Genomic DNA, 20,387 nt, shown 5'->3' on the forward strand with positions numbered 1-20,387 from the left:
CTGTAAATGTTTTTGGAATCCCTGCCCCCCCCCCCCCCCCGGTCCCTCCAAGGTGCCTCTCGCAGCGTCCCGGCCCTGGACTAGAGTTGCCAAAACTCGTGTTTTTTGCCGCAAATGCTTGTGCAACACCTTCCTTACCAATGTGTAAAGGCCAAAGGTTCGACCTAAAAATGGTAGCGCAGCGAAAACGGTAAGTTTCACATATCGCTACCGTTTGCCGAAAAACCCCGGAAGCCGAAAATCCAGCACAAGATCTATAATTAAACTATGAACATCTGATTGTCCAGGATAACTGAAAAAATTGTAATTTTGCCTGCTTTACAAGATTAATCTAATTTCTACAGAATATTGGAATAGTTCATGTTGAACAATAGAAATTTTCCCAATTGTATTGCCCACATTCCTCCTATCCTGCAGTCCTGATACCTTATGTGTGAACCTAGGCAATAATAATTTGGCGCAGTTGAGATGCCACTTACAAATAGTCCACTGGCATGGTTTGTCTTCCCTTCCACATTTTCTCACCAACCCCACCCCATAAAATATCTCAATTATGATTGAGATAACAAATCGTGTTTTTGCGGAGCTCAGAACAACAAAAAATTGTTAAATCTATTGGAATAAAAAGGATGCCATTTTTCCTCCAGGTTTTTTGTGGAGATCCATTTCAAAATTCCTTTTTCCTGATTATTTGCACTATACCCCACCTACTGATAGTACCCTGATATTATAACTTTGGACGCTACCATGATGAAGAACCAATTATTGCCTGGTGTCCTAGAAAATATGAAGCTAAGTGAGAGCTGAAGAAAGATGAAGCTATAGAAGAGCTGAGAAATTCAAATTTACTGTGGAAACAGTCTAAGCAATCAAGGCTTAAATTATGTGGGATTATAAGGGGCTAGTGCTAGGATGTTGCCCCATTCCATTCCATGCTAAAGTGTTGTATTTCTTCCAGAACCAGAATAGTTGAGGCAAATATATTTAATAACGAATTATGTTGGCAATCATAGAATGTGACTAAGTGACATTAGCCCTGAATATCCTTGGATTTTGGACACGCAACAACTATTATTGGAAAAGAACTCCCTGACGCCAGGTTTCTTCCTGTTTTTGATTGTGCCTGGTTACAGAAGGAATAGTAGATGCAGAACTTCAGTTAAGTTGGGGAAAGAGGTAGGACTGGCATACTTTCCAGTTCTGCTTCTGGTAACTTCAGCATAATGTATGCCCGCATGAAGTAGAATTGGGTGCCACCAAATTTGGAAAAGCTTTCTTCTTTAGTGCTCAGTTGTGATTATAATCAGCTGTCTTTACAAAATTATTATTTTTGGAAAAGCGCCAGTTTTTGCAGCTACTAATATTCTTGCTTGGAATTGCTACTACTGTGCCCAGAATGCTGGCCTAGCAATTGCTTCCTACTCCCACCCACCCAACTGGTGCCCAGCTGTGCCACCTGCCCATTTTCTGTAAATATTCTGACCGTGGGGATTCTGATGGGGTCGAGCACCTGGGGCCTGCGGATGAAAGTACCGCTGTGATTACGGTGGCTCTGCAAGCTCAAAAAAGTTTAGTGCAAAGTTTAAAATAAAAATTAATTGAGCTTCAGACTTCTGGATGTTAAATACAATTTCTAATTTTTGTATGGCTTGATTCAAATGCAAATGATGATTAAACTAGCAACTGTTCATATTGTAAACTGTGAAAGCTTCTGTGCCTGCAAATGTTTGCTTTCTTGAAAATACTAGTGAAGAACAGTTAGCATGAAGACTGAGCACTTAAAGCTTTTACCTTGAAGTTAACTGAGATACTTAAGCCAACCAATGTCCTAGACACCTCCATCACCATCCCTGAGTATGTCTGTCCTGTCCCATGGGCAGGACAGACCCACCAGAGGTGATGGTATCGTGGTATATAGTTGGGAGTAAATCACCTTGGGAGTCCTCAACATTGACCCATGAAGTCTCATGGCTTCAGGTCAAGCATCGGCAAGGAATCCTCCTGCTAATTACCACCTACCGCCCTCCCTCAGCTGATTAATCAATACTCCTCCATGTTTAACACCACTTGGAAGAACTGAGGGTAGTAAGGGCACAGAATGTACCTGGGTGGGGGACTAATGCCCATCACCAAGAGTGGCGCAGTAGCACCACTACTCATCAAGCTGGCTGAGTCATGAAGGACATAGCTGCCAGACTGGCCCTAGGCAGGTGGTGAGAACCAACATGAGGGAGAAACATACTTGAACTCGTTCTCACCAATCTACCTGTCGCAGATACATCTGTCCATGGCAGTATGGGTAGCAGTGATCACTGCACAGCCCTTGTAGAGACTGAGGACACCCCCCCATCGTTGTGTGGCACTACCACCATGCTAAATGAGAGAGATTCAGAACCGATCTAGCAGCTCAAAACTGGGTGTCCATGAGGTGCTGTGGGCCATCAGCAGAAGCTGAATTGGACTGTAACCTAAAGGCCTGGCTTATCCCTCTACCATTATCATCAAGTCAACAGACTAACCCTAATTCAATGAAGAGTGCAGAAGAGCATGCCAGGAGCAGCACCAGAATTACCTAAAAATGAGGTGCTAACCTGGCGAAGTTGCAACACAAGACCACCTGCCTGATGAAGGGCAAAAGCAACATGCTATAGACCAAGCTAAGTGATCCCATAATCAGTGGATCAGATCAATACTCTGCAGTTGTGCCACATCCAGTATGAATGGTGGTGGACAATTAAACAACCAACGAGAGGAGGAGGCCCCATGAAATTCCCAATCTCAATGATGGAGCCCAGCATGCAAGTGCAAAAAACGAGGCTGAAGCGTTTGCAACCATTTTCAGCCAGAAGTGCCGAGTGGATGATCCGTATCAGCCGCCTCCTGAGGTCTCCACCATCTTAGAAGCCAGACTTCAGCCAGTTTGATCCACATGATATCAAGAAAAGGCTGAACGCAGTGGATACAACAAAGGCTATGGGCCCTGATAGCATCCCAGCTGTCATGCTGTGAAGACTTGCGCTCCAGAATTAGCTATGCCTCTAACCAAGCTGTTCCAGTACAGCTGCAACACTGGCATCTGCCCAGGTATGTCCTGTCCACAAAAAGCAGGACAAATCCAATCTGGTAAATTATTGCCACATCAGTCTAATCTCAATCATCAGCAAAGTGATGGAAGATGAGAGCTGAATTCCAGCAGTGAGGTGAAAGTGACTGCCCTTGACATCAAGACAGTATTTGACTGCATGTGGTATCAAAGAGCCCCAGTAGAATAGAGAGAGAGAGAGAGACTCATACCTAGCACAAAGGAAGATGTTTGTAGTTGGTCAATTATCACAGCCTGTACCTCAGGTCACTGTCCTAGGCCCAACCATCGTCAGCTGCTTCATCAATGACCTTCCCTCCAACATAAGGTCAGAAGTGGAAATGTTTGCTGTTTGCAGTGTTAAGTTCCATTTGCAACTCGGGTAATGAAGCAGTCCATGCCCGCAAGAGCTGGACAACATTCAGGCTTGGGCTGATAAATAACAAGTAACGTCGTGCCAGGTAATAACTATCTCCAACAAAAGAGTCTAACCACTGGCCTTTGACATTCAGCAGCATTACCATCGCCAAATCCCCCACCATCAATATCGTGTGTGGTCACTGTGGCCAGAAAATTAACTGGATCAGCCACATAAACACTGTAGTTAAAATAGCAGGTCAGAGGCTAGGTATTCTGTGGCGCATATCTCACCACCTGACTCCCCAAAGCCTTTCCACTAATTTGTTAAGACAAAAGTCAGGAGTGTGGTGGAATACTCTCTACTTGCCTAGATGAGTGCAGCTGCAACAACACTCCTCGACACTCCAGCACAAATCAGCCCACTTGATTGGCACCCCATCCACCACCTTAAACATTCACTCCCTCCACCACCGGCGCACTGTGCCTGCAGTGTATACCATCTACAAGATGCACTGCAACAACTCGCCAAGGCTTCTTCGACAGCACCTCCAAAACCCATGACCTAAGGGCAGCAGGCACATGGGACAACTAACGCCTGCAAGTTCACCTCCACGTTACACACCATCTTAACTTGGAAATATATTGCCATTCCTTCATCGTCGCTGGGTCAAAATCCTGGACTCTTTTTTTTTTTTCCCTTACAGCACTGTGTGGTAGTACCTTCACCCCACGATCTGCAGCAGTTCAAGAAGGCAGTTCACCACCACATTTTCATGGGCAATAAATGTTGGCCCTGCCAGCGACGCCCACATCCCAGGAACAATTTTAAAAAATATATATAGATGTGCTTCTATTTTCTGAAGTTTGGTAATTGGGAGCTTTGTGCTTTTAGTTTCTGCAGCAGAACATGTTGGGTTAACTGAACAGGTTATGAAGAAATCATAAAATCAAGACCCACATTTTGTGGATTTGTGACTGTTATTTATTTTTAAATTATTTGTAACAGTGGTTGGGCTTATTAATTGGTGAATTTTTAAAATTTATTTTTAGGACCTCGTTTCGTTGTTTAATTTCCATAATTATGACAACCTGAGGCACTTTGCAAAGAAGCATGATCCTCGGAGGGAAGGTGGTGAAGTACGGGTAAGTTTAACTTTAACAAGATTAAAACGAAACTCTTCAGCATTGTTGGAAAAATTACTTAATTGGTAACTACCAAAATGTACACTTTGATCTATTAGATGCATGAAATCCAAAAACTGCCAAATCTTTTGCAATTATTTTGTAATGAAACTGCAATTGTATTTGGTTTTTCTCAGGGTTTATGTAAAATAATCTGACATGCTAAGTTTCACATGGTAATATTTCAGTTGTTGGAATCAAGTTCTGATTTTTAGTTGCCTCTTCAGGTCGTGTAATTTGCTGCTTAACGTCATTAGATCTGATAACTGTTATGCATTTCTTTATTGCCTATACTGTTGAGAAGAAAGTTCAGGTATCCGGGTCATACAGCATTTTGTAGTTTATACAGAAATTACATTCTTTTAGATATGTTTTTTTTTCAGCAACTGGTTCTACTCTAGTTCCCATCCATGCTTAAATTTAGTATTGTAACCCACCTGTATACATAAAGAATTTGTGTACATTATAAACTAAATGGTACAATTTTAATAAGGGTGCAGAAACAGAGACCTGGGGGTGTATGTACACAAATCTTTTGATGGTTTCAGGACAAGTTGATCAGGATGTCAAAAAGTATGCAGGATCCTTGGTTTTATAAAAGCGACAGAGTACAACAGCAAGAAATTTCTGCTAAACCTTTTATAAATCACTTGTTAAACCTTAATTGGATTATTGCGTTCAATTCTGGGCACCACACTTTAGGAAAGATGTCACGTCCTTGGAGAGGGTGCAGAGGAGATTTGTTAGAATGGTACTAAATGATAGGAATGAAGGACTTCAGCTAAGTGAGAGACTGAGAAGCTGGGATTGTTCTCCTTAAAGCAGAGAAGGTTAATGGAAAAATATAAGAAATAGTTACCCATTTGGCCTTTCGAGCCTGCTCTGCCATTCAATAAGATCGTAGACTATCTTCTACCTCAACTCCACCTTCCTGCACTATCTCCATAATCCCTTGATTTCCCCTAGTATCCAAGAATCTATCACTCTCTCTCTGTCTTGAATATACTCAATGACTGAACATCCACAGCCCTCTGGGGTAGAGAAATCCAAAGATTCACAACCCTTTGAGTGAAGACATTTCTCTTCATCTCAGTCCTTAATGGTCAAACCCTTATTTTGAGACTGATCCCTAGTTCTAGACTCCCCAAGCAAGGGAAATGTCCTCCCAGCATCTACCCTGTCAAGTCCTTTTTGTTTCATTGGATCGCCTCTCATTCATCTTAACTCTCAGGAATATAGGCCTAGTCTACTCAATCTACCCTCACAGAACAATCTCTTCATCCCAGGAATCAGTCTAATAAACCTTTGTTGCACTCCCTCAGACAAGTATATCCTTCCTTGGGTAAGGGGAGACCAAAGCTGTACACTGTACTCCAGATGTGGTTTCACCAGGGCCCTATATAATTGTAGTAAGACTTCTTTACTCTTGTACTCCAATCCCTTAATAATAGAGGCTAACATACAATTTAATGTAATTTTAATAGAGATGTTCAAAATCATGAAGGATTTTGATAAAGGAGATACTATTTCCACTGCCAGGAGGGTCAATAACTAGAGAACACTAATTTAAGGTAATTGGCAAAAGAACCAGAAGGAGGGGGATGAGAAATGTTTATGTATGTGAGTTGTTATGGTCTGGAATGCATTGCCTGAAAGGGTGGTGGAAGCAAATTCACTCAACTATCAAAAGGGAATTTGATATATACTTCAAAATGAAAAATCCACAGACCTATGGGGAAAGAGCAGGGATGCGAGACTAATTGCAAAGAGCTGGCACAGGCACAAAGGGCTGAATGGACACTCTGTGCTGTATGATTCTATGAACATCTGCACTTGTCATAAGACTGCTACATGAATAGCTGATGTGATTTTCCACTTCTGATCATATATTGCACCAATATAAAAGGGAGTGGCTCTTTTAAGGTTGAACCATATAGTTAAGAGGTACCTTTTTTAGCATCAGGCAGCACCAAGTATAGTTGTTAAATGTAATTACTGAATGCCCATAATGGAAAGTTGTTCCATTTCCAGTGGTAACCTCGAACAAAAAAGTCATCCTGCTTTATTAGAACTTTCAATAGCCCCCACTTATCTGGTACCTAATCTGATTGTAGTCCAGTTGTCACTAATACATTCTTTAAGGCATTTTGTAAGCACTTTGCCCAGTTATAACCCATTCCTTTATTTGAGATGTGTTTCTGTGCATCTGACTGAAAATGTTGAGAAAATTCTCCATCTATATCTGCTCTCTAGTCTCTAGGCCTATACGTATTTGCGGTGTGATTCAAGCCAAAATTGCCAATCATTGGCTTATTGCAGTTGTGGAAGGTTTTTTTAAGCTTTTGAGATGTAGTTGGACATACACCATACTCTTAATTTATCACCAAAACAAGCTATCTGGTTAACTTCACTCGATAACTAATCACTTTACCCTTAATATTGACTAAATTAAAACTGGACCAGTGCACTTGTGCTTGCAGCAGCTAGTCAGAGAAAAGATAAACTCATTATCTGTTGATTTACACATCTTAACACATGTCTGTTTTATGCTCACTGCTGTAAATCTGCAATAAGCTGTAGTCATTCTTGCAGTGGATAAGATTTCTTTTACATGCTTCTGTGCAGCTATCTGATCCCTTTTGACTGTTACTGCTTTCCACAGAGTCTTCCATTTCATCTAGCCTGCCCTATTCCATTCATCGTTTCATATTGGTTCTAGATTGCCAAACATGCTTGGTTGTAAACAAGGTTTGTGGTCTTGCTGCAAAACCCTCGGAGTAGGGTCAGATCCCATTCTTATTACCAGATTTAGATGGAGCTCTGTACGCAGTTAAATTAAGATGGAGCAGGGGGTTAGCAAGTAATATCTGAGTGTAGTAGCACTTAAACCAAGACTAAGAACAAAATGGAAAGGTACAGATCTTTAAGCATTCAAAAATGTTGTGTAGACCCTTCATCAGAACTGGAAGTTAAGCCTCTTTTGTAGGACTGAATTTTAAAAAAGGAGAGGAGACAGAAGGGATGCTGATTCCTGTCAGGCTTGCATTGCATGCATGTGTTTGTATGTGACACTGAGCAGAAGGAATAGGAGATGTGTTCTAACAGTAAGATCAAATTGCTGTTGGATTTGCTTTCTTAGTGCAAAGCCTTTGAATCTTCACTTCTATAACTTCTGTCTTTCAAGGTTTCATTTAAAACCCTGTGTATTGTGGTGGTGTATGTTTCTCTGCACTTAGAAGGCATAAAGATGGAACACAGCTAGAACTTCTAGTGCCAGGTCACCTTGTCCTGCTGCATGATCTGCGATCCATATCTACTTCTGCATGCTAATGCTGTTCACATGAAATAAATTAGTACCCAGATGCTCCTTCAAGATAGACAAATCAGTTTTATAAGGGGTGAACAAAATGGATCAGAAAAAAATTATTTTATCAGTCTGTATAATTACTCTTGACTGCATTTGTTAAGCATTGTTACAAAACTGAATTTTGTGCTAAATCTGCCAAGCACATAGGGCAGTTGAGGAAAGATTTTCTTTGCAGCAGCAGGACTAAATTACAATATGGTTACGTAGAATTGCAGGTTATATGTTTAAATGTATTTATATGAAGTTTGAAGTAAATTATTGGCAAGAAAATTGATTTTATTCGGATCACAGCCCCGTTACATTTACAAGAGGGGGTGGGGAGATTTATCAAGTATTAGTGGAATAATTAGTTGTTTATGACCGTCACCAGAAGTCTTAACATTAAGAATCTAATTATTCATGTTGCTTAAAATACCAGCATTCCTTCGGATCAATGGATTATGAAAGTCTACAGAAAGAGCTTGCACTTAAAGGGACTCTGTGGAAAAAAGTATCACCTGAACCAAATGAGGAGGATTCTTCCACTACTGTAGTATATAGAATGTAAAGTCTTGCTGTAAGAAACTGAAGTGGCTGGACTTAATTTTTATGATCTTGAACTGGAAGATCTCTAGTTCTGAAACTATTCTGAAGTATTTGTTTGTATATAAACTTCTATCATGTTAGCACTTTGAGTAAGCTTATTAATATTTGCTTGCTTCTATTGTATCCTGCATAATGTGAATACATTACTCGTTGCTCCAATGTTATGAACTATGTCAAGGCATCAATTCCATGCAGTGTCTTGCTGTAACATACCAACCTCCTCTGCCTCTGCTCCATTGTCTAGCTGAGTGGGACTGCCCTCACCTGGTTCCACTCTTGCTAATAGTCGTAGCCAAAGAAGCTCCTATAATGGCTTCCCTTTCTGTCCCTGCACCTTTACCTCTGAGGTCCCCCAAGTATCCATTCATGGTCACCTCCTATTTCTCATCTACATGCTGCCCTTCAGCGACATTATCTGAAGGCATGGCATGGGTTGCACGTGTGTCCTTATGACATCCAGCTCTCTTACACCACCACTTTTGACCCCTCCACTGCCTCTGTGTTGTCAGACTCCTTGCTCAACATCCATCCCTGGATGAGCCACAATTTCCTCAATATTGGGAAGACCAAAGCCGTTGTTTGCTGCACCACCCCCAACATCTTTGTTCCCTTGCCACTGATTCCATCCTCCTCCCTACCCTTTTCTCAGGCTGAACCAGACTATTCAAAAACGGTGTCCTATTTGACTCCGTGCTGAGTTTCCGACCCCATATCCCCCACTTCGTAACATTGCACGTATCTGCCCCAGCTTTTTGTTGCCTCCAAACTGACTATTCCAATGCTCTCTTGGCTGGCCTCCCATCTCCAACCATGCATAAACTTGAGCTCATTCAAAACTTTACTGCCTGTATTCTAACGTGTACTGTCTTGTTCATCCATCATCCCTATGACCTACATTGGCTCCTGGTCCACCAACAGCTTGATTTTAAAATTCTCATCCTCGTGTTCAAATCCCTCCATGGCCTTGTCCATCCATATGTCTGTGACCTCCTCCAACTCTCCAAGAATTCTCCATTCTTCCAACACTGGATTCTTGTGCATCCCCACCACTCCCTTCACCCCACCATTGGTGACCATGCCTTCAGACATTGAGGCCGTTGCATCTGTTGTCCTCCTTTTAAGATCCTACTTCTTTGAATAAGCATTTGGTTGCCCATCCTAATATCTCCTTCCTTGACTCAGCGTTATTTTCTTGTCTGATTACGCTCCTGTGATGCGCTTTGGGATGTTTTCCTACATTGAAGGTGCTGTGTGAATACAAGATACTGATGTTGACCTTTGGACTGTTGGGACATGGGCCTGCAGTCTGAACCGAAAAGATGTGTAGTGTAGAAAAGGAAATGCAAAAAAAAATCTGAGGGGACCATTCACAATTGTTCTTGCTTCCTGAAGTGTCTTTGTTTTAGGAGTTTTTAAGTGGAGTATTTTTCTCCTTTCCTAGTCTACCTAAGTGGTGGATGTGGCTGATGCCTTTGAGCAGCTGAAAAAAAAGTCTGAGAATTTGAGGCTGAAAAGAATGAAAATTAGAGGGAGAAGTAAGGCACTGAATCCTGGTGTTCTGTGACTAAGCAAATAGTCGGGTGGGGGGGATGGGACGGCAGAGAAGGCAAGAAGCAAGTTGCATTGCATTGGACTGGGCATTATATCACAGTTGCTTAATGTATTCCTGCTGCCTGTAGGGCAATGCTGAATTATAGTGATTACAGTGGAAAAACTGACATTGGTAAACCTATGCAGCTGTATATCATTTGCACTGTGTGGAAGATATGCTGGACATGAGAGTAATGTGATCGTATTGGGAATGGGCCTAGCTGAACATTGAAGTCTGGAGTTTATATAGTTTAATCAATAAATGACACATCACAGTAACTATGATAAAAGTTTTTTTTTAAAACCAGTGGGAACAATGGATAGTGTTTGATGCAGTCAAGATATTTTATTGCCTTGCATGATATTAGTCCTGTCGGGGAGCATTCATTGTAAAAAGATTTAATACTAAATGTCCGTCATCAGTGCAGCTTGTCTTGCTCTCGGGTTTTAACTGACATGGCTGGCATATAGCATGAAACAAATTAGTTGCATTTTATGCTATAAACATTGATGTCTGCATTTGTCATATTACCAGATGTGTGTGGACAACTTTTATCGACAGTGTACATGTATATAAAGTCAAGGAAAGCAACCAATAAATAAAGCTGAGGTCAAGTTTCGGCCTGAGTTGCTCCTATTTTTTTGGAGCAACTAGTTTAGAATGTAGTATCTTAGAAATTGCAATTCTCTGTATTTAGTTTGCTCCAGTTCTAGTGAGTTAGAACAGTTTCATTTTAGAACAGATTTTTTTTTCAAAAGGGGGAGTGTCCGGCCACTTACGCCTGTTTTGCAAGTTTAGGCAGCGAAAACTTACTCCAAACTAACTTCGAATGGAGTAAGTGTAGATTTTTGTACGCTCAAAGAAACCTCGCCTATACTTATAAATCAGGCGTAGGTAAGAGAAATGGGGGGAGGGGGGGGGGGGAAGTTTATAAACATGAAACACATCACTTTTACAAATAAAGAGCCATCATCAATATTAAATGATAAATAGATCAATAAATCAATCAAGAAAAATTAAAAAATTAATAAATAATTTAAACAATAAATAAAAAAAATTAAGTTTCTACCCACCGACTGCAGCACCGGGAGCCCTCCAACAGCGTGTTGGGACGGGGCCCCTCTCTCTGTCTGTGTCTCTCTCTCTCTGTGTGTCTCTCTCTCTCTGTGTGTGTCTGTCTCTCTCTCTGTGTGTGTCTGTCTCTCTCTCTCTCTGTGTCTGTGTGTCTGTCTCTCTCTCTCTGTGTGTGTCTCTCTCTCTGTCTATGTCTCTCTCTCTGTCTGTGTCTCTGTCTGTGTCTCTCTCTCTCTCTCTCTCTCTCTCTCTGTCTGTGTCTGTCTCTCTCTCTCTCTCTCTCTCTCTCTCTCTCTCTCTCTCTGTCTGTGTGTCTCTCTCTCTCTCTGTCTGTGTCTCTCTCTCTCTGTCTGTGTGTCTCTCTCTCTGTCTGTGTGTCTCTCTCAGCAGGTAGAGAGAGAGAGATGGAGGCTGAATGGGCCCAGCCGACGAGAGGAAGCCGGGCCGAAGACTTTGGGCGGGGCCCACCCCCAGCAAGATGGTGGGCGGGCCCTGCCAAAGGGTGGGAGGGGGGGGCCAGACTGAAACTGAAGGAGGGGGTAGGGGCAGGAGCTGAAGAGGGAGGTCCAGTCCGATCTTCGCCACTCCAGTGAGCCCATTCGGCCAGGGCTAGGGGCGGCGTGCTTTGGGCCCCTCCCACTCAGCCTGGGGCGCCTGGAGCTACTGCACATGGCTCCGCCCCCCACAGCTTGTGCTGCGCTGCGCCGATAGCCTGGAACGTTCCAGCAGCGGGGAGAGTTTTTAGGTAAGGTTTTGAGCGTGGAAATCTCGCGGGGGTGGTGCGTCCTGAAACTTGCCCCCAAATTTCTATCTTTCCAGAAACAGTATTTATAGTTCATGGCTGTATTAATATTTCAGCGGCTGTATCTACAAAACAACATTGAGTATAAGATTAGTCCAGATTGATGAAGTTGTTCTCTGGAGTTGCCCATTTTAGATTTAACATTAGAATTAGTAAATATCAAAAATTTGAGGGCTACCTTTTATAGAGGGGAATATTTTCATGGAGTATAGGCGGCATGACTAGAATGCTGGCAATAGACTGCTACAAATGCTTTACATATTGAGATCTGGGATTGAATTAGACCTGAGGTACAGATCAGCCATGATCTAATAAAATGATGGAATAGACTGGAGAAACTGGATGACTGACTTACTCCTGCTCCAATATTTCTGGATTCTGGTAACCTTTGGCAGATGTGAATTACATTTTGGTAGTCTTTGCCTAGTCTTAAGTGGAAAGTTATCCAATACAAAACTTGGAGAAAAAATTAGTATTCGTTCCATGTAGAGCTATGTAGATATAGGGTCGATTGCCGTCAGTACTTCGATCAAGATTGAGGTAGTTTGACAAAGCAGTGTTATGGGCAGAATTGTCACTTTGGGATTATGCCTAAACTAGCCCTACAGTTGTCTCCAATTTAAAAATGAAATAGTAAATAGAAAATTAACAACATAACTTTTTTTAAAAAAGAGACTGGATCAGGGAGGTTCAATACAACATTTGCTATCTGATTTAATATGTACCTCATGGTTAGTATTGTTTCCAGATTTGAAGGGAATGGTATAAATAGCAATATTTTATATTGGCAGTATAACCTGATCTGTTTAGTATACCAAAGACTGTAAACTCTCTGCATTTTGACCAAATTTATTATAGAATTAAAGCTGCACATTTTTGTATGCAAGTATCTCTGTTCAAATTTAGAAATCCAAGCTCACTGGTTGGTCTAGGAAATCAGTATTATCTTAATCCATTGGGAGAAAGATGAGGAAGTTAGAGCACTATATAGCACAACAAACACCGAATTCCTTCAAGGTATTAGATGGGAGGAGCTTGATTTGCTAAGTAAGTAACCAATTTTCCTCAATAGGGGAAATGTGTGTAATGGAACAGATTCTGCATTTACATAATTATACATTTTTGAGAATACAGGAATGGAGCCCCAATTATACTATAGGTTCATTAATTTAATTCCTGCTTAAACCCAACACAAGTCCCTTGGGAACTTTGGGTTCATGATTTACTTTTACATCAGTGTTGATAGTATAAACACTAGCAGTGCAACATTGGATGTTTGTCCCATTCATCATACCTGGAAATGTGCATTTTCATCATTCCAGCACAGCCAAGTATTCTAATACATTTGTAACATCAGCAACATGAGCTGCTGTTGTGGAGCAGGTGGGGTTACTTTTATTATCTTCCTAATACCTGGTTAGTCAATATAAATTGGGCTGCTTAAAGACTTTTGATCAGTAGATCATCTGTTAGATGCAAGAAAAGAAGCATAGTTACAGAATAGATAAAAGATACAGGATGTAAAATTTAAGTTGCTATAAATTGGTTTGTGTATAGTGTTTGGCTATAATTTTTTTTTAGAAGCTGCATTTCCAATACCTTGTTTGCAATGTCTCTTTGTACTTTATTGCATGTATTTTTTTTGTATTTTATATTCCTTAGCAGTGACATTTGTTTTACATTTGCTTATTAATGTAACTTTTGCATTTTTTTGTATTTAATAAAACTGTTTTGCGTCTCTTGTAGCTGTGTATATATTTTTGCTATCAAATTAACTGAAATTGTCAATTGTAGGCAAAAATTATTACTGGAACAGTTTGCATTTATATTAAAACATCACCAGGCACATGAGGTGAAAATAGACATTGCACAATGGATGAGGAGTTGGGAGGGAGTTGTCCAATGACATAGCCAGAGGTATTGTTTTGAGAAGCCAACATCTCTGGCATCGAAGGTAGAGTAAAAGAAGTGGGCCAGCAAAGGAGACCTAGAGTCAGAATTGTGGAAATGGCACATCGACACGAAGCACGTAGTATCACTAAACAGTAGTAGCTGCATAACACCCCCTTGTTCAATGTAAAACGGTCATTAATGGGTTACCAGTGCTGTGCAGCAAGAGGATTAAAATTGAAAATGAAGTAGTCCTAGGGGCCCAAATTGCCCCTTTCCGAAAGGCCCATTAACGGGGCAATAAGGTCTTTTTGCCCGGGGGCAAGCAACAAAAGACCCACCTGGAATTGCATCCAGGATGGCGGCGGCGGAAACGGCTTTGTGCCGCATTAACATCGTCGTGCGCACTGATCCCTTTACGCCCCGTGGGGGAAATTGCCCCGCGGGAGTGAGGTTGACACGGGGTGATGCCACCTACAGCTTTGCAGAGCGCAAAGCTGGGGTGCTCCGTCTGATCTTGAAGCGGAGAGCCATGTCCCGTGGCCGCTGCCTTTTTTTTTAATGTCTGCCGACTTTGCAGTCGGCATAACAATAGCAGCCACTAGTTCGGCAAGCCTGCCAATAGGCAGCCCGGCATCTCCTCTTGGCCAAGACCCTCCCTGGTGGCCCAGTGGAGTTTGCAGAGGCCCTCACCTTGAAGTAGGTGGGTGGGGGGAGCATTGTGATGTGTCAACGCAGCACGTCCACGTCTTGCTGAGTGATATCGCCGCTCTTCCGCCCCTCTCACGGGAAGCACCTCCGATACCACCTGGATGTTTTTTCACGCACCAAGACCCCAATTCCGGGTCATTTAGGTTCTGCTTTCACTGGGCGATTAAATTTTTACTTAATTCACATTATGCGCCCCAAACAGGGTGTGGGGCAATTTCCACCCCCCCCCCCCCCCCCCCCCCCTCCCTATTGTCTTGTCTTAATAGAGTCGTCCTTTCAAAGAAATGCTGGACCCTTGTGTGCCCTACGCCATTTGTTGCAACTAGGTATGGACACATTTCAAAATCATGTCTTGGTTTATTGAAATTTCTTTTGTGTTATGAAGGAAAGTTTCACATTAAAATTCTGCAAGAAAGCATAGTAATACATATATGTCCTCAATCACTCCAACACCACCTCCGCTTCCCACGGCATCTTCCTGTGCAAGTGTAGGTGGTGCAACACCTGCCCTTTTACCACCTCCCAACCCAGGGCCCCAAACACCTTCCAGGTGAAACAGCGATTTGCTTGTACTACTTTCAATTAGTATACTCTACTCGCTCAAATTCAGTGCCCTGACACTGGGAATGTTCAGGGGACCTTTACTGTACACTGTGGAAAGAAATTAGAGATCATTAGATTAAGTGGAGCCTTAAGGTAAATATAAAGTGAACCAGCTAGAATGCTTTTGAATTCGTATGAAGGACCTTGCTACTTACTAAATCTGTGACCACATCACTAAGATACTGGGCTGAATTTTCCGAGACACTGAGCCAGGGACGCGCACTCGCATGAAGCAGGCAAGTTCCTGTAGAAGCTCTTACTGTTTGTTTTTATATTTTTGCTAGTTTATTCTCATAATCTATCTTCCCTCTTATTTTTTTTTTAGCCATCCTTTACTGGTTTGTGAACATTTCCCAATCCTCTGGCCTTCCGCTAATCTTCGCAACATTGTATGCCTTTGTTTTCAATTGATACCATCCTTTATTTCTGTAGTTAGCCACGGATGATTCATCCTTCTCTTTTCTAGAGTCTTTCTTTCTCACTGGAATATATCTTTGCTGAGAGTTATGAAATATCTCCTCAAATATGTCTGCCACTGCTTATCTACTGTCTTATCTGTTAATCTATTTTCCCAGTCCACTTTAGCCAACTCTGCCTTCATACCTTTGTAATTCCCTTTATTTAAGTTCAGGACACTAGTCTGAGACCTAATTTTCTCACCCTCAAACTGAATTAGAAATTCTACCATGCTATGTTCACTTTCCCAAGAGGATCCTTTAATCATTAATTAATCCAGTCTCATTACACGTTACCAGATATAAAATAGTCTGCTTCCTGGTTGGTTCCACAATATATTGTAAAAAAACTAGCCCAAATACACTCTATGAACTCTTCCTCAAGGATACCTTTGCCAATTTGATTTGTCCAATCAATATGAAGATTATAATTGCCCATGATTATTACCATACCCTTCTTACAAGCCTCCATTATTTCTTGATTTATACTCTGTCCTACAGTGTAGCTACTGTTAGACCTATAGACTACTCACACCAGTGACTTCTTTCTCTCATATTTCTTATCTCTACCAAACTGATTTTACATCTTGATCTTCTGAGTCATTGGCCTGGAAATCCTGGTCTCCTAGGGTCCGTACGAAGTTTCTACTCTTTCCTTATTTCTCTCCTGATATGAACGATGTTGATGCAAATGCTGAGCCTCTTAAATTGCACCATTTAGCAATCTAAAATCTTAAATATTGAAGTGAGAGTCAGGGAAGAGCAATAATTGTGATCCCACCACTGTCTACATTATATTGCATGCACATTCTAATAACCTACAACAGAAAATCAGAACTGTGGACATGTATCTAGCGTGCTCTGCTCAGCAAGATTGACAGATTGGCAACCCATTTAAACATATGGAGCAGTGTTTGTATCGTCAATTGGTGTAACGAAAGAGTTAATCAGACGGTCCTGAGGTCTGTTAGCGTTACACTCCTGTTGATTTCTCATTATATTGTAGTAATAGCAACCTTTAGCTTTTGTCTGTTAAGTGAGGAAGTTTAAGTCAATTTAGATGCAGTTGCGACAGAGCTGTTGGATTGAGACTGATCCTTAAAGCAATGGTCAGTTTATACAATAAACTTCATCTAAAGACAAGAGTGCATATATTTCAGAGAGCTTAAATAAGTGGGTAACAATGTAATTCTGCATAAGGAAACACATCCTTAGAAGCAGGAGATTGGTATGGAATTAGAACTTTCACTTGGTAAAATAGAAACAAGAAACTGTTGATAAGGTAGAGGAGTTGTACTGGTCGACAGAAAACAAACTCATGAAAACTTCACTGATCAGGGATAATTGAAGAGACTCATTAACAGTCACTTTATATCAAGTTGTATTGGGCAATGCAGAAACATGTAGATTGTTATGTAGAAGGATTAAGGAGAAAAGGTACTTGGGTTTCGAACAGTTCCAGTACACAGGCTGCAAATTTATCACCTTTGAGTCCTCTACTAAACTCTCAAGGTTCTGTTGTAAATGTGTGTTTAATTACTGTACACTTAATAATTCTCCCCGACCTGTGTGAGAACATTACCGCAGCTCGAGGCTATAAATAGAGCTGGAGCGCCGGGCCCTGGAACATCATTGGTGAGGGTACGGGGCCCAGAATAGCCGAGGGCCCAGGGGCAGCACAGACCTTCCCACACTACGATGTGTACACACTAGGTCCGTGCAGCAGAGCAGGTCTCCAGTCGTTAGTGGTTAATCCTTGTCACTGGATAAAGGCCTAGCTCTGTCAAGCCCGTGTGGTGGCTGATGTGCAACGGTCACCACACGTTAAAAATTCACGCACAAGCATCTTCCACCTCCTCAACTGGAGTTCAGGACTGGAACATCGGGTCCTTCATTGAAACATCTGTGAACTCTCATGGAAGCAAGTCATCCTTGTTCAAGGGACTGCCTATGATGATGAATAGCCCCCTCCACCAATGGAAATAGACCCTCACTATCCACTATTTTGTTCACGTCAATGAGGTCTCCTCTCAACTTCCTCTGTTCCAATGAGAACCAACTCCGCCTATCCAGTCGGCCTCATAACTAAGATTCTCCATTCCAGGCAGCATCCTAGTAAATCTCCTCTGCCACCTCTCTAGTGCAATCACATCCTTCCTATAATACGGCGACCAGAACTGCACGCAGTATTCCAGCTGTGGCCTAACCAAAGTATTATACAATTTAAGCATAACCTCCCTGCTCTCTTATTCTGTGCCTTGGCCAATAAAGGCAAGCATTCCGTATACCTTTTTAACCACCTTATCCACCTGGCCTACTTTCAGGTATCTGTGGACAATCACTCCAAGGTCCCTTCGTTCATCTACACTATTAAGTGGCTTACCGCTTAATGTGTATACCCTTTTCTTATTAGCCCTCCCAACGTGCATTACCTCACACTTCTCTGAATTAAATTCCATTTGCCACTGCTCTACCCACCTGACCAGTAAATTTATATCCTCCAGCAGCCCATGACTTTCCTCTTATCAACCACACAGCCAATTTTAATGTCGTCTACAAACTTCTTAATCATACTCCCTATATTCAAATCTAAATCATTGATATATACCACAAAAGGCAAGGGACCCAGTACTGAGCCCTGCAGAACCCCATTGGAAACCTCCATCAATCATTACACTTTGCTTCCTACCTCCAGAGCAATTTTAGGTCCAACTTGCCACTTTGCCCTGGATCCCATGGGCTTTAAGCTTTGTGACCAGTCTATGATGTGGGACCTTATCAAAAGCTTTGCTAAAGTTCATATACACTACATCATGTACACTACCCTCATCAGCCCTCTTGGTTACTTCCTCAAAAAAACTCAATCCGGTTAGTTAAACACGATCTTCCCTCAACAAATCCATGTTGACTGTCCCTAATTAATCCTTGCCTTTCCAAATGTAGATTTATCCTGTCTTTAAGGATTTTTTCCAATAATTTTCCCACCACTGAGATTAGGCTGACAGGCCTGTAATTACTCTGCCTATCCCTTTCTCCCTTCTTAAACAAGGGGACCACATTACCAGTCCTCCGGCACCATGCCCAAATATAAAGAGGACTGGAAAATGATGGTCAAGGCCTCTGTTATATTGTCATTTACTTCGCTCAACAGCCTGGGATGCATTTCATCCGGGCCTGGGGACTTATCTACTAAACCCCTTAATACTTTCTCTCTCACTATATTTATTTCATTCAGAATATCACACTCCTCCTCGATAGCAGTATCTGCATTACCTCTTTCCTTTGTGAAAACCGATGCAAAGTATTCGTTAAGAACCCTACCAACATCTTCCGCCTCCACACAAAGATTACTCTAATAGGCCCTACCCTTTCTTTAGTTACCCTCTTACTCTTAATTTATTTATAGAACATCTTAGGATTTTCCTTAATTTTACTAGCCAAGAATTTTTCATGCTCTTAGCATTCCTAATATCCTTAATTTTGCCTCTTAACTTTCTATATTCCTTTAAAGATTCTGTAATATTTAGCCATTGGTATATGACATCAGTGTCCCTTTTTTTCTTAATCCTCTCCTGTAAGGGCCCAAGTTTCGGATGGAGTTGCTCCTAGTTTTTTGGAGCAACTAGTTTAGTTTGGAGTATGTTAGAAATTGCAATTCTCGGATATTAGTTTGCTCCAGTTCTAGTGAGTTAGTTTAGGTTGGCTTTCGGTAAGGTACTTTTTTTTCAAAAGGGGGTGTGTCCAGCCACTCAGGCCTGTTTTGCAAGTTTCGGCAGTGAAAACTTACCACAAACTAACTTAGGATGGAGTAAGTGTCCACTTTTGTAAGTTCTGAAAAACCTTACCTAGAGTTAAGTTTAGTGCAGGCACAGCCAGAGACGCGGGTGGGAAGCATTAAACACAAAGGACACATCAACATCACAACAGCGGGGGGGGGGGTAAGGGAAGTTAGAGGATTTTCCATAAACACCTTCACAACAACATTAAAGAAGCAAAGTACATTTAAAGCACCAAGCACTAAACGAAGCACAAAAAGTAATAAGCAATTAATTAATAAAAAATAGAAGGAACCCTGCAACTAAAGCATCAAGACCAAAGTAATAAGTAATCACTCAATAAAAAAATAGAAGTCCTACCTTTATGTGAAGGGAAGGTGTCTCTGTCAGTGTCTCTCTCTCTGCAGTGTCTCTCTCTCTGTAGTGTCTCTCTCTATCTGACAGTGAGGGGTGGGGGGTTGGGTGGTGTGTGTGGGGAGGGGAGGGGAGGGGAGGGGTGTGTGTTTGTGTGTGTGGGGAGGGGAGGGAGGGGTGTGTGTTTGTGTGTGTGGGAGGGGAGGGGAGGGTGTGTGTTTGTGTGTGTGGGGAGGGGAGGGGTGGGGTGTGTGTGTGTGGGGAGGGTGTGTGTGTGTGGGGAGGGTGTGTGTGTGTGGGGAGGGTGTGTGTGTGTGTGTGGGGAGGGTGTGTGTGTGTGTGGGGAGGGTGTGTGTGTGTGTGGGGAGGGTGTGTGTGTGTGTGTGGGGAGGGTGGGTGTGTGTGTGTGTGTGGAGGGTGTGTGTGTGTGGAGGGTGTGTGTGTGTGGGGAGGGTGTGTGTGTGTGGGGAGGGTGTGTGTGTGTGGGGAGGGTGTGTGTGGGGGGTGGGTGGGAGGGTGTGTGTGGGGGGTGGGTGGGAGGGTGTGTGTGGGGGG

At 42.2% G+C, this 20,387-nt stretch overlaps 1 protein-coding gene across 2 annotated transcripts in view; it reads left to right on the top strand.

Moving 5' to 3' along the window:
* Positions 1 to 20,387, top strand: part of glsa (glutaminase a) — a 113,406-nt gene that overhangs the window by 53,756 nt on the left and 39,263 nt on the right. Inside the window, exons 14-15 of one of the 2 annotated variants that reach the window (XM_070875877.1) lie at positions 4,493 to 4,585; positions 8,410 to 11,703. In XM_070875877.1, coding sequence (XP_070731978.1) covers positions 4,493 to 4,585; positions 8,410 to 8,538 — 222 coding nt within the window. In that variant the 3' untranslated portion in view covers positions 8,539 to 11,703. Of the gene's footprint in view, positions 1 to 4,492; positions 4,586 to 8,409; positions 11,704 to 20,387 lie in introns of those variants that run through there. The other variant, XM_070875876.1, reaches the window with a different exon arrangement.

The sequence above is a fragment of the Pristiophorus japonicus genome, chromosome 3, assembly GCF_044704955.1.
Source record: "Pristiophorus japonicus isolate sPriJap1 chromosome 3, sPriJap1.hap1, whole genome shotgun sequence".
Taxonomy (NCBI): domain Eukaryota; kingdom Metazoa; phylum Chordata; class Chondrichthyes; family Pristiophoridae; genus Pristiophorus; species Pristiophorus japonicus.